The sequence below is a fragment of the Danio aesculapii genome, chromosome 13 (assembly GCF_903798145.1).
Source record: "Danio aesculapii chromosome 13, fDanAes4.1, whole genome shotgun sequence".
NCBI classification, from domain to species: domain Eukaryota; kingdom Metazoa; phylum Chordata; class Actinopteri; order Cypriniformes; family Danionidae; genus Danio; species Danio aesculapii.
In genome coordinates, this window is record NC_079447.1 from 29,959,900 (window position 1) to 29,974,406 (window position 14,507).

The 14,507-nt window shown below is 35.6% G+C and overlaps 2 protein-coding genes across 2 annotated transcripts in view; both read left to right on the forward strand.

The window, feature by feature from the left end:
* vps26a (VPS26, retromer complex component A) overlaps positions 1-532 on the forward strand; it is a 17,101-nt gene extending 16,569 nt beyond the window's left edge. Inside the window, exon 9 of the mRNA XM_056470789.1 lies at positions 1-532. This exon is cut by the window's left edge and continues 833 nt beyond it. The gene's annotated coding sequence lies outside the window, so the exon portion shown is untranslated.
* A 1,346-nt stretch (positions 533-1,878) lies between these two features.
* On the forward strand, positions 1,879-13,863 carry supv3l1 (SUV3-like helicase). The gene is made up of 15 exons (XM_056470724.1): positions 1,879-2,280; positions 2,469-2,546; positions 4,381-4,488; positions 5,329-5,443; positions 5,587-5,755; positions 5,835-5,946; positions 6,745-6,822; positions 7,548-7,639; positions 7,874-8,054; positions 8,365-8,458; positions 10,658-10,877; positions 11,011-11,091; positions 11,176-11,352; positions 11,526-11,674; positions 13,279-13,863. The coding sequence occupies exons 1-15, from the start codon at positions 2,016-2,018 to the stop codon at positions 13,655-13,657; spliced, it is 2,298 nt and encodes a 765-aa protein (XP_056326699.1). The 5' UTR covers positions 1,879-2,015; the 3' UTR covers positions 13,658-13,863.
* The last annotated feature ends 644 nt before the right edge of the window (positions 13,864-14,507 follow it).

The window sequence follows — 14,507 nt, forward strand, 5'->3', positions numbered from 1 at the left end:
ACTGGCTTAGTAGTAAAAGAGGGCCATTTGAAATTCTCAGTTAGTTTTATGAAGTGTTAAATATCATCTCTGCTGCAATTGCATTGTCTAAACAATAGACACTTAAGAAAGATGATTTTGAAATGTTTTGTTGTATTTTTCGCATGTCATCCTGCTTTAAGGTTTCCTGAGAAGGGGATGTTAACAATTTTTCACTGTCACAAATGTGCGCTCGCATACGTTATGTGGTTTGTGAAGTAAATGTTTATTTAGATTATCATTTCAAAAGTCTTTGTTTCATTCTATAGCATTACATGTATTCCCTGTTTCCTTCTATTGCTTTGATTTTAAAACTTACACTACATTATTAATGAAAATGTGTGTGTTCAAAACAGTTGAGAGTGCCCCAATGGAAATGACCAGTGTTTGGAGAACTGAGTGAGTAGTTGTGCTGCGGGAACTGAGTCATTTGTACATCTTGAAAAATTGTACATATCCAGCCATAGTTTGTTTATCTACCAAAATGTCAAATAAAAATGGAAGTTTATACTTACTGGTGCATTTGTAGGTTCGTTATTGTGAAAAATAAATAAACCGTTTTAACAAAATACACTTGGATAAATGTGAAGTATCTGGACGGATTCACGGGAAGTTCAATTCAATTCAATTCACCTTTATTTGTATAGCGCTTATACAATGTAGATTGTGTCAAAGCAGCTTCACATAAAAGGTCACAGTAAATTGGAACAGTGTAGTTCAGTTTGTAGTGTTTAAGTTCAGTTAAGTTTAGCTCAGTTCAGTGTGGTTTAAAAATCACTACTGAGAGTCCAAATATTGAAGAGCAAATCCAACGATGCGCAGCTCTACAGATCCCGAACCATGCAAGCCAGTGGCGACAGCGGAGAGGGAAAAAAAACTTCACTAAATGGTGAAAGTGAAGAAAAAAAAAAAAACCTTGAGAGAAACCAGGCTCAGTTGGGCACGACCATTTTAATTTCTCAGTTGGCCAAACGTCTTGTGCAGAGCTGCAGTCTCAGTGGCGGAAGCTGGCCTCAGCGAAGACTCGTCTGTCTCTGGAGCGTCACAGGAATCAGTCTCATGTTCTCCACTCTTCCATGACCACCACAGTAGCTGCTCAGGATACGGCCTGGTCCAGGATATGGAAACCTTGGGATCATCTCGTCGGGAAGCAGTTACCTTTGTCAACCACCTGCGTATGGCAGTCTCATGGAAATTGTTATAGTGAATATAATTAGTAATGTTTTTAGATCAATTCCGTTTTTATTTAAATAGGTTTTCAGAATATGAATTTTATAAGAGGACTGGAAAATTTATCACTTAATTATTTTGACGAAAAACTGCTTTCACAATAATAAATTATCCCTAAAAAAAACAAACATAAAAATCTACAAATACACAAGTTAAGTAAACACACACATTTGATCAAAAATGAGCTGTAATTTAGAACTTTCTTTCCTTGGGATAAAATTATAACATGATTTTCACGACGATATAAGAAAAGGTGCGTAGTTTTTGGCTTGCATGTTTCTGTATGAGTTAAAGCTTCTGTTATTATTCTGTTAAAGCTTCTGCTATTTTTTAAAACAGAAACCTAAGTTACTTTCAGTTGCCATTCAGATTTCAACAACTTGTTTGTATCACATGCCTACTTGCATACCCCATAAGTAGTTCCTGCTTGTGCCATACTCAAAATATTTATATTTACATTCAATACTGAAATCAAAGAACCGCGTATGATCATGATATTGCAGTTTATATCACCCATGTAACCAATTTTCTAAATTTGTCCAATGTTGACTTTTAACGCTTGAATCAGCATTAAAATTATAAACAGGCAATACATTGGGCACCACAATTTCAAGGGTCCTTCTGCACGTTGTTACTGAGAAGAGCTTGACCTCCTTGTCATCACAGGCACTTTTACTGTACCTCAATAGAGTTTATCAGAATGAAGATAATAACATTAATATTGTGACCGTCAATATTCTGTTCAGCAATATTAACAGAAGCCTAAAATGTCGGTAAATCGTTGTATTTACTTATTGTCGCGCTCCCACATCCGATACCGGGTCTGTGCTAGCACAAGCCTCTCTACTGTTTCTTCACCAAGCACAACACAGCATTTAACAAGAAGGACATTTAACAAACTATCCACTAGACATTCATCTTCAGGCTCGTCAAGACCGCTGGACACCTCGCTGTTTATTCCGCTCGCCGTCAAAACTGATGAAGACGCGGAGGGATCAGTCGGCGCGGAGCTGACGAAGCCCCTGGATAAAAGTAAAGTTGATGCTTATTATTAGCGTTTATTATGTTTTTAATGTGTAATATGTTATCTATTTAGCATTTCTAGTGAGGAGGCGAATCTATTATACTGTTTTATAATACAGACTGGATATTTGGTGAATTATTGCATCAGAAAAAACATTTGACGCTTGTTTATCTAACGTTACCTGTTTTATTGACAGGTGAGCTTCTCAAAGTGTTGAATAGATTCTACAAAAGGAAAGAGATGCAAAAACTGGCTTCTGACCAAGGACTTGACGGTAGGCATTGTGAACTTATGATTGTTACCTCAAAATGTACAATTTTCTGATGGTATCATAACCTAGGATAAAAAAAATCACGGTATCACTGTATTGTGACTGCTGCTCTAAAATATATTACTTTTAAAATGTCTGTGTAAAAAATAAAAAACTAAATTTTTCCCCTTTGAACACTGTTTTATTTTGAGAAACATTTAAAATATTCTGGAACAGTAAACATGTCAGCCTAAATAGTGGAAATTAATCATTGACTTCTGCTCTCTTTGTTAGTTTCATTACGTTAGATTTCATGAAATAAAAATACATTAAAAATCTTACATATACACTGGGAACGGCATAACAGAACATTTTAGTGGTATTAAAACCTTGACTTTTCCAAACCGCTCTAAACTTTGAAACCGGTTATTGTCCCATGCCTACATGACTCCCAAAGCTTTAAAGGGATAGTTCACCAAAGAAATAGAATTTACTGACCATTTACTCATCCCGAAACCCTTATGAGTTGCTCTTTTATGTTGAACACAAAAGAAGATGTTTAAAAAATGTTAGAAACCTGTAACCATTGACTTCTTTAGTTTAGACAACAAATACTATGGAAGTGAGTAATTACAAGTTTTTTTTTTTTTTTTTTTGTTTAGCAACAGGTTTGTGGCAAGTGAAGTGTCAGTAAATGATTGGTCTGTGTACCATTTTTGTTTGCCTTTGTTACACTCCATGTGGTTCGGAGGATGCAAAGGGCTAAACAAAATTATGACAACCTAATATCTTTTTAATTCCCCAGAGAGTTTAGCTGCTATGAATCGACACAGACAACGGATGTGGCAAAGGTGGTTTGGTTTATTTACAGTAAAGATAAGAAAGAAAAATAAGAATATTTAATCACCCAAAGTATATTTACAAATGTGTACAATAAACGCAAAATAAGCAAATTGAAGCAAACCTTACAGAGGGAAGGAAATTAAGCAGTGCCAAATCAAAGAAAATAACAAATTAAACACACTAACTAAACCCTCCACACCTCTAAACAACTAAAGAGAAAGCTGAAAATAGAAGACAAAAATGCCTCACTAAATTCCACTCGCTGGAGAAAACATAGAGGGTAGCACCCACTTCTAACCTAATGTTTTAACAGAGAATCAGCTACGTGTATGTAAGATGTTAGTCACTTTGACGTACTTTCACTTGGACATTCAGAATAGATGTACTCTCAAAATAATGAAGCAAACCAGACTACAGGTCAAACTCGTGAAAAGTCCACGAGCCAATCGGAACACCTAGATTTTAGAAGGATAGCAGACCGTAAAAAAAAACAGAAAGGGGAAGAGGGAACAACAAAACAACACTCCCAGGCATGTAACAGCCTTGGTTAAATAACAACACATTTATTACATTACCTCCAATCCCACATGTGAGTTTTGTGCCCCACATATATCATGATGTGACAAAGCTCCTATCCAGACTTATCTTAAACGCACTCAGGGCAATTTGCTGATGCTGTAAATTACATCCAATTTTGAGCATAGCCTGATCATTTTGCTTCATAAGACCTCAATGTCAGCAGGCAAGGGTATTATATTATTTTGATTTGCACACATGTATATTTTTATACTTTTTTTTTATACAAAATTTTTAACAAGGACCACAGTTTCAGCTAAAAACATCTTTAATGCTCTACTGAACAAAAGTCACCAACATTTTGTGTAGTCTAAGATGCAAAACCTTAAAAGTGAATTTTCCTTTGTTTTGTGTTGACATATACTATCACTTACAAGTATACTGTTATGCTTTATTACAAAGCATTTTAGTGATGATTGTTTCATTTGTTCTTCAACAGCTCGTCTCTTTCATCAAGCATTCGTTAGTTTTAGGAAATATGTGTTGGAAATGAACTCACTAAATGCTGACTTGCACATCATCCTTAATGACATCTGTTGTGGAGCTGGTGAGTATTTACATCAGTTTATTTCCTTTAGTCTAAATCCTTCATTGCTGAAGCATGTTTTCACAGATGCTGGGTTTAATTCTGCGACACTGCGTTTATTTGTTAACACTTTGGAAGAAATGCTAATTAAAAGTTAAATAAAGTATCTGAGCCTGGACCACAAAAGCAGTGTCATGCAGCACGGGTGTATTTTGGCAACAGCCAAAAATACATTGTATGGGTCAAAACTTTATATTTTTCTTTTATGTCAAAATCATTACAATAATAAGTCCATAAAGGTTTTTTTTTTTTTGTAAATTTTCTACTGTATTTATGTAAAACTCAAATAAATATATAAACTAAATTTTTGATTAGTAATGTACATTGTTTAGAACTTACTTTGGACATTTTAAAGTCAATTTTCTCCAGACTTTGATTTGCTTCAACTGTCAGATTTTCAAATAGCTGTATCTTGGCTAGATATCGTCCTATCCTAATAACGTAACCGTCAATGGAAAGCTTATTTATTCAGCTTTCTGATAATGCATCATTCTCAGTTTCCACAATAATACACGTATGACTGGTTTTGCAGCCCAGGGTCACATATAGGAAAATTATGTAGCTAAACGTTCTTAACAATTATCACTGCATAAAAATAGCCACAAAAATTATGTCCATTTAATCATCAATTAGTTTCATAAGAAATATATGAACACTGTTAATTAAGTTATGTTTTAATATGCATTTTTTGTCGTTCTTTTTGTATTAATGTTTAGCACTACTAAACAAATAGCAGATACATTAAATAGGGAGTATCCATAAGAAATCTTAAATCCATAATCTTTTTTTCCCCTCTTCCAGGTCACATAGATGATATTTTCCCGTACTTTATGAGACACGCCAAACAGATTTTTCCAATGTTGGACTGTATAGATGATTTACGAAAGATCAGTGACTTACGAGTTCCAGCAAATTGGTACTGAGAGTCTCATCCACATATTTTACTTTACTAAAGTTGTCTTGCACAATACTGTGAATAAGTCATAAATAACTGATAATGTTTTTACCAATACATGATAATATGCAATTACATCTTTTTAAATGTCTATTGTCTTGCAGGTATCCAGAGGCCAGAGCTATTCAAAGAAAGATAGTTTTTCATGCAGGACCCACCAACAGTGGTAAAACCTATCATGCCATTAAAAGATACTTAGAAGCCAAATCTGGAGTTTACTGCGGACCTCTAAAGCTGCTGGCCCATGAAATCTATGAGAAGAGCAATGCTGCGGTGAGTTTCAGCTTATTTTGATATTCAGTGTAATTCCGGATGAGTTGTCAGCTATAGAGCCGTCATGTTTTCGTATTAGGGAGTGCCGTGCGATCTGGTGACAGGAGAAGAAAGAATATTCGTTGATCCAGAAGGAAAACCATCTGGCCACATCGCCTCTACCATAGAGATGTGCAGTGTCACAACTCCATGTAAGCATCATCGCATTAGTTGTGTTTACTGTGTTGATAATAATCTAATGAATATTCAAAATAATTAGATACAATACAATATAGATCAAATTAAAGTGGTTTCCAACCTTTTTTAACCCAAGGCCCACTAAACCCAACACTTATGTTAAACACATCTGTTCGATTTCATCATATGCCAAGTGAAAGATCCTAAAAAATGTACCTGTGTAGCTTTTGTGAGTTAAATAAATAGCTATTCATTTGCTTTTGAAAAATGTTTTTTTTATTTAATTTTTTTTATACATATATCCATATCGCAGAAGTCCTGCAGATCATTTTAAGCAGCTGCACTTTGCACAAATATGAGCATCTTAAAGCCCACCGTAACATATTTCGCTGTTAAGTTTTGTCCCGGGAGCATTGGGTTCTGCAAGAGCACTGGACCAGTTCACAGCAATGTATTTAGCAAAAATACTTTTTAAATTGGCGAGATGTAAAATCAAGTAGTGAATAGATAGTAACAATTTATTGTTAATTTCTCATTATTTAATTATACATCAAATTATGACTAGTCATTTTTGTTACATATATTAACAATGGCATTTCTTGTAACTGCAGTTGGTCAGAGACTACAGGTTGAAAACCACTGATCTAGAACAACAGTTGTTATACTTTACTAATACTTTACTACTATACTAATTCTAATTACTTTCTTGTTTTTCTTGTAACTAGGCTGTTTCATGATCATTCCATGACTGTGGAGCTATCTTGAGCCTTAGTAAGGAGAAATTAATCTATACTGTTATATATTTTGTTTAGATGAAGTGGCTGTGATTGACGAGATTCAGATGATCAAGGATCCTGCCAGAGGCTGGGCTTGGACAAGAGCTCTTCTTGGTGGGTTTGCTTTGGAAAGTCATCACAAACTGTATATTTACACTAACAGCTAGGTTTAAAAGCCTGAGTGCACATCAGTCATTTAAAGTAGTATGAAAGATTATTTTTTAACATAACAATAAAGAAAAATGCCTGACCAAAAAAGGTGTATTCTAATAATTTACTTTATATTAACATCGTTTTGATAATCCCATGCAATGTCCCAAAGCCTATTTCCAACATAAGTTGTATTAATTTTGGCTGAGAAGTCAAAAAAGGGTCATATTCAGGTCAAAACTTTGCATTGTCATCCTAAAATATGACCATGGGATGCATCCTCCAACATGGTTATTTAGCAAATAAAAAGCTTCACACACTGATCAGTTTGTGTTAAAATAATTGTTGCCAAACCTGCTACAAACAGAAACATATTTACTCCAGTAAGGAGCCAATCCCAGTTTATGAATCCCAGTTCACCCAAAATGCTTCATTTAAGCACCCTTCACTTTTCACACACCTGTTTGAGTTTCTTCTATTGAACACAAATGAAGATGCACTGAAGAATGTTGGGAAAAATGCCAATCGACACCACCAGTATTATTTGTTCCTACTATGGATGTCAATGGCTGTACATTTTTATTTTAGGGTGAACCATCTCTTTAAATCCAAACAACACTTTGTTTTGGTCATTGTGTAATACTGTTTAGTTTAGCAAATGGAAATATGAAGTCGCTCTTTGTGAATAGGTCTGTGTGCTGAGGAGATTCACGTGTGTGGAGAAGCAGCAGCTGTGGACTTCATCACTGAGCTTATGTTCACCACTGGAGAAGAGGTGGAGGTGAGTCTGGGCATCTCAGAACTTAATGACAACTGCTGAGAAGACTCCTGACAGCTACTGTAGGTTACTGCAAATCCTACAATGCAATGTTTACTTTGCGTGTGCTCTTATAAAATTATGTTGATGCTTTTGTGCAATTATTTTAAGCCTAAACATTAATTTTCATCTAATATTGTGACATATTGAGCCCTTTGGTGTGTTTTTAACAAATATATATTTTTTTTCATCCTAAAGGTTCATAATTATAAGAGGCTGACCCCTTTTTCAATCTCGAATCATGCTGTGGAATCATTAGATAACCTGAAGCCTGGCGACTGCATTGTGTGCTTCAGCAAAAATGACATCTACTCAATCAGCCGACAGATAGAAATTCGTGGCTTGGAGTGTGCCGTCATTTATGGCAGTTTGCCTCCTGGTAAGATTTATATTAAGATTTAAGTTTAAAGGGATAGTTCCCCAAAGGTGATCGTTTATTTAACCTCAAGTTGTTGCATTTTCTGTTAAACATAAAAGGAGATATTTTGAAGAATGTTCCAGATATTTGACAATGGTACTCATTGACAGCCATAACAATAGAGTCAAAAAACTAAATGGAAATTAAACGCAACTTGGGGTGAAATATCCCTTTATTTAATTGCATGTATTAATAACACTACTCCAGCCTGTTTTTACATCACAGTTATTTGATCTGCATATGTTCATCTAACACTGTTGTTGGTCAACAGGCACCAAGTTGGCTCAAGCAAAAAAGTTTAATGATCCAGATGACCCTTGCAAAATCCTTGTTGCCACAGATGCCATTGGAATGGGTTTGAATCTGTGAGTAACTTCTTAAAATCATCACTAGTAATCTTATTTTAAGTTTTGACACATTTTATAACTATTAAGAATTTCTGCTTCTCATTAATTGTTTATTTTGCCCCGAGAGTCAACATGCGGTGCACAGCCTAAATGAGTACACTCCATTTTAAAAATGAATGTATTAATAAAGTTATATTCATTGAAATAAGAGTGTGGTCACCTGTCATCTTTAGGAATAGAAAAATAATACATGTAAATTCAAATGAAACCTTGAAAGAAAAATACAATCTAGAAGTTTTTAACAACAAAAAATATATATATTTTCCCTTGATTTAATTTTTTTCCCCTCTTTTGATAAAATTATATTTATTATTTTCCTTAACATATTAATTTGGCCGTTAAGTTATTTATTTTTTTGATTAGCTCCAGATTTGGATTTGGTACTACTGACTAATCTAATGTACATACACTAATCAGACCTCCTAGTTTTTCAAGAATTTGTTTTTGTGAATTTTTTTATTTATTTTTTTCTCGGGATTTAAAAAATTACTGATTTTGTGCTGGTAATTCCCAGAAATTTGCGGATAATTTTGGGGTACTATGTTAGGTGCACAATCTGACACAATGACACAAATCATAAAAATAAAGCTTCATTTTGGTCTCTTGTCAAAACAAGATCTAAAACAGATCTAAAATGGTAGGGATTGAGCCAAAATAAGGTTGTATAACTCTTATTTTTATCCACGATCTTACATTCTCTCTCAGATTTCACTCTCCAGAGCATCTGATATCATGTACCTCACTCAGGACATGCGTTAGGGCTTCCCCTACTGTAATACACCTAAAACACAGATTGCCGTTAAACTCGTCAATGGCAGGGAAGCTTTTTCTCATCAACAGCAGGGAAAGACTTAAACAAAAACATTTACTGAGTTTACGCACATTATAATACCAGCCATACATGTAAAGCACAAATAATGTCCTTCAATTCGGTCAAGTCTAGCAGCCATCATCTTTGAATCAATCTCGTTTTTGCTTTGTTTGTTAGATGTTTGCTCACACTTTATTTTGCAGTCTGAAGCACGTCAAATGCACAAAACGCAAATTCGCGCCATAGGATGTCTAATCGTGTCTTTGCATTGACTTCACATGTAAATCACTCGCGCTTCATCCACGTCTGCTTACTGCACAGGCTGTAAAACATTCTCCCCCACTCTTATGTAATGTTTGGACTGTGAGGGCGCAGGGGAGATGTCACTTTTCGAGAGACGCTCAAGACACATCACGTTCGCTGCATATGCAACCTCTATGTAAAAACAATTAATTGCAAACTGAAATAAACATTATTTGATTATATGGTTTAGAATTGACTGTTTTAAGAGATTATTTATGTTTTTTGCGATTATTTTGAGCTTAAATTAAGAATTTTACAGGATCGCAAAAATTTGTGACTTTTTGTTAATTTTGTGTTGGATTCAGCGATCGCGGAATCGTGAAAAACAAGGGGTCTGAATAATATAATAATGTATAGCATCATATAAAAAATATTCATTTAAAAGAGAGATCTGTGTGGAGCACTGTATAATCTTAGTAAACATTTTACAGTTTTCATGACTACATTTGCAAAATTATGTTTGAGATCTAAATTAGTGGTTCTCAAACTTTAACACAAATGTTCTCCGTATAGACAAACAATACTTTCAATTGCATTGTTGAAAGAAAACACACACACACGCACACACCAGCAAGTGTCACTGTTGTCTAAGTAATATATTATCATTTTCCTATCCACATATCCTACCAGTAGCTATTTTATACATAGATTTACAAAAACTTATATTGCTTATAAACAAATTTAGTGCCACTCAGTCCAACAAATCCTATGACATGAATGTTTTTCAGAACAAAGAATAGGTATTAGTGGCATCCACTTAATCAAATTTAGTAAAGCTAGTGACGTGTGGAAAGTGCACAATATAAATTCTTGAGAGTCTTCCTAATTTGATATGCTTGCGTTTTGCTTGTTTGATGTTAATTACATTATATTAGAAGTGGCTTTGGAATGTATCACATGATGATAAAGTGATATACTTCTGGAATGTACATTAGTTTAAACTGCTGTTTTTTGTACTACCTACAATCATTCATGTCACCGCATTAATCACAGCGTATTTTGTGCATGAGTGTTTTAATTTAGCGTTTCTGTACGTCCTTTAGGAGTATCAGGAGAATCATCTTCAACTCTTTGGTGAAACACAGTCTGAATGAGAAGGGGGAGAAGGAGGTGGACACTATCTCCACATCACAGGCGCTGCAGATCGCTGGCCGAGCGGGACGCTTCAGCTCTGTGTTTAAAGAGGGGGAGGTCACCACCATGCACAGGGATGACCTTCCTGTTCTGAAGGAGATCTTGGGGAAGCCTGTTGACCCCATAGCAGTAAGCCGAATTTTATATTTACTCTAAATAGTAGGACTGGGCGATATGGCCTAAAAAATGATCCCAATAACGTTTTTGATCAGTCAAATGAGTGATGATTTGATGTTGAAATTTTTCCTCTTTCTAATCTCAGACTGCAGGATTACACCCCACAGCAGAGCAGATAGAGATGTTTGCCTACCATCTTCCACAAGCGACTCTCTCAAACCTCATTGTAGGTCCAAACATACAACGTGATCATATAATCAGTTTACTGACGAGTAATGTCCATTATTTAACCTTCTGCTGCTCTGTACAGGATATATTTGTAAGTCTTTCACAAGTGGATGGTCTTTACTTTGTCTGCAACATAGATGACTTCAAATTCTTAGCAGATATGATTCAACACATCCCTCTAAATCTGCGCTCCCGCTATGTGTTCTGCACAGCCCCCATCAACAAAAAACAGCCTTTTGTTTGTACATCCTTTCTCAAGGTGAGTGGCTTAAACGTAAATAATTATTAGAGATTAATAGAATGTTTAGCATTATGCCTTGAACATTTAATCACCTGGTTTACTTCAATTCAAAGCGATATATATAATACAGCAGAAATGTATTTTGCTTAATGTTCACCTAGTTATCTAAATGCTATATAAATCTTCTTTAGTTCGCCAGACAGTTCAGCAGAGACGAGCCTCTGACATTCAACTGGGTGTGTCGACAAGTCAATTGGCCCTTGTCCCCTCCCAAAAACATCAAGGACCTGGTTCACCTGGAGGCTGTCCATGATGTTCTAGATCTTTACCTCTGGCTCAGGTAAAGAAAAATCCATTAAGTGGTCATGGTGTCATAAAAACATTCTGTAAGTTTAAAAACGTTTTGGTCAGTATAAAAGCAGCTTATACTGAAGCAAATCTGCTGAAAATACAGGCTGTGCAATGTGGACATTTTATTATGCAGTAGTGTTTCTGAACTCATTATTGTGTTCTGACACCCATTCAAACAGTGATATTTTATTACGCAACAATTTGTCTGAACTCCTGCAATAACTCTAAACTGAATACTGATGTGCACTTCTACATCATTGTCTGTTCAGCTTCGGGGCAGCCCACTGGGGTCACAGACCCTTCACAATTAGTCACAATGTGACTAATCTTACATTACATTTACATTTAGTCATTTAGCAGACGCTTTAATCCAAAGCGACTTTCAAATGAGGGCAAGGAAGCAATTTACACAACTATAAGAGCAGCAGTGAATAAGTGCTATAGACAAGTTTCAGGTGTGTAAAGTCTAAGAAGCAAAGCATTAGTAATGTTTCTTTTTTTTTTTTTTTTTTTTTTGAGAGAGAGTACAGCTAGTGGTATAGCCAGAGAGGCAGTTAAGATTAGGAAGGAAAGTGGAGACTAAATAGTTGAGTTTGTAGTCGTTTCTTGAAGACAGCAAGTGACTCTGCCGTTCTGATGCAGTTAGGGAGTTCATTCCACCAACTGGGCAGATTGAATGCGAGAGTTCAGGAAAGTGATTTCTTCCCTCTTAGGGATGGAACCACGAGGCGACGTTCATTATTTGATGGAAGAAAAAAACATGATTGGACAAACAGCAGACCCTCCAGTAGTACTTTAAAATAAATGGTGCAAAGCATAATCATAGTCTCAGTTTACCAGTTTTTAAGCACTTTAAGCTCTTGTTACTTTATTTTTGTTATTATGCTCGATATTTGAAGTCCTTTCTCTTCAAACCACACCTTACCCCCCCCCCCAAACAAGTTCAGACTCAAGACTCAAGAAGGAAATTCTAAATCACATTTTATAGCACATTAAATTACAGTCAGTCACTAATAACAGACGCAAATATCTGCATCGTGCACGTGAAATACACATGAAGTTAACAAAGCATTAAACTTGAACTTTTTTATATCCTACACATGAAAGAGAAAACTGGGTCAAAATGAAACTCTCGTTTAAATTGGTGGATACAACTAACACAAAACTTTCCTTGAAACTAAACGAAACGCTTTCATAAACTGAAAAATATGTGAGATTTGGGAGGATATGAAGGCTGTGAGTAGAGGGAGATCGTTCTTCATTAGTATCATGAGCTCCTCTATGTAAACTAATCTCGCTGTCATCTCTTTTCTACCATTATACATGGGCTGAGGCTGCCTTAAAGATTTAATTGGAACGTAGCCTTATGTTTTAACTAAGTTCAGTGGTGCAACAAAAAAAATGTAGTAGTGCGTAAATTGTTACTTCGTGTCCCTTTAATTCACAACTAGGCTACGTTATAACTTGCGCATTGCTGGTGCAACTGGCCCCTGAAGATGAACGCAGGTATAAGGAGATTGGAATGACGTGAGGGTGAGTAATTAATAACCATTTTGGGGTGATCTAACTCTTTAACAACACTCTCTCTCACAGCTATCGTTTTATGGACATGTTCCCGGATGCCAACCACATCCGTGAAATTCAGAAGGAACTGGACGAAAACATCCAGATTGGTGTTCGTAACATCACACGGCTTATCCGTGTCACTGATAGTCAACCTACAGACACAGAATCCAACAGTTCATCCACGGTTCCTGTATCAGAGATGCCACAGAGGAAGGGACGAGTACTGAAAAGCCAAAGTCAAAGAAAAGAGCTGCCTAGGAAGTCTTCGCTCAGCTCGAGGCTGTTGCGAGACGGACTGCTGACAAAAGAGCTGTTACAGCAGCTGCAGAAAGAATGGGCTCGAGAGCAGGGTCAAAACGAAGACAAGTCCATTCCAGTAATTAATGGGAAAAGAAAGAAAAAGTGAACGCTTTTTTTGTGTAAGATGGACTTATTTGATAAAAGTAAGTATGTACTGATGATGTTCTGAACTGGAAGTCTCTTCATTTCTGGAGCATCTACTTTACACTATATATATAACACCACAATTTTCAAACAGAGCATCAAATTGAGGCCTGTACTAACCTGTACAATTTTAGATGTGACAATAAAATAATATTGATATTTTTAAAAGCTATCCATTGCCTAACTTTCAAAATTAATGTCTCTTCTACATGATTTCGCTCTTTAAAATGGAAAGAGAACACTTTAAATATGGTTTCTAATGACTAAAAATCGTAAAGCTGGATTTTGAGTTTTAAGAGATCAGAACAATATGAGGATAAACGTTTTGACTAGAAGCACATTTACATTTGGTCATTTACTAGATGCTTTTGTCCAAAGCAATTTACAAATGAGGCATTCAGCAATTCAAAAACAATAGGCAATACACACAGGAAGTGCTAATTATATGAAGGAAAGGTTATTACACAATGAATCTGAAATTTTCGTTCGTAATTTTCACGTTAAAAAATGAACTTGACCTCACATTGTGTGAATTGTATTGACACACTGTCTCCAAAACCTAATTTTTCTGTTTTTCGCACCCGAAAAAGTGCTTTGAGAGGTGTTATGACAGGCTAGAGCCACCGTACAAGAGAAAGGCAAGATACAAAATGCTGTCACTTGAGCCCCAGACAACTTTGACAATGAATCAAATGCAGTATTGGATGAACACAATATGCAGAATATTCCTCTTTCTTAGTCTACTTTGGAGGTGAACAAAGTATCACTGCTTGAACTGACTCTGAAATGTTTAGTTTTTTTTTGTAATGGAT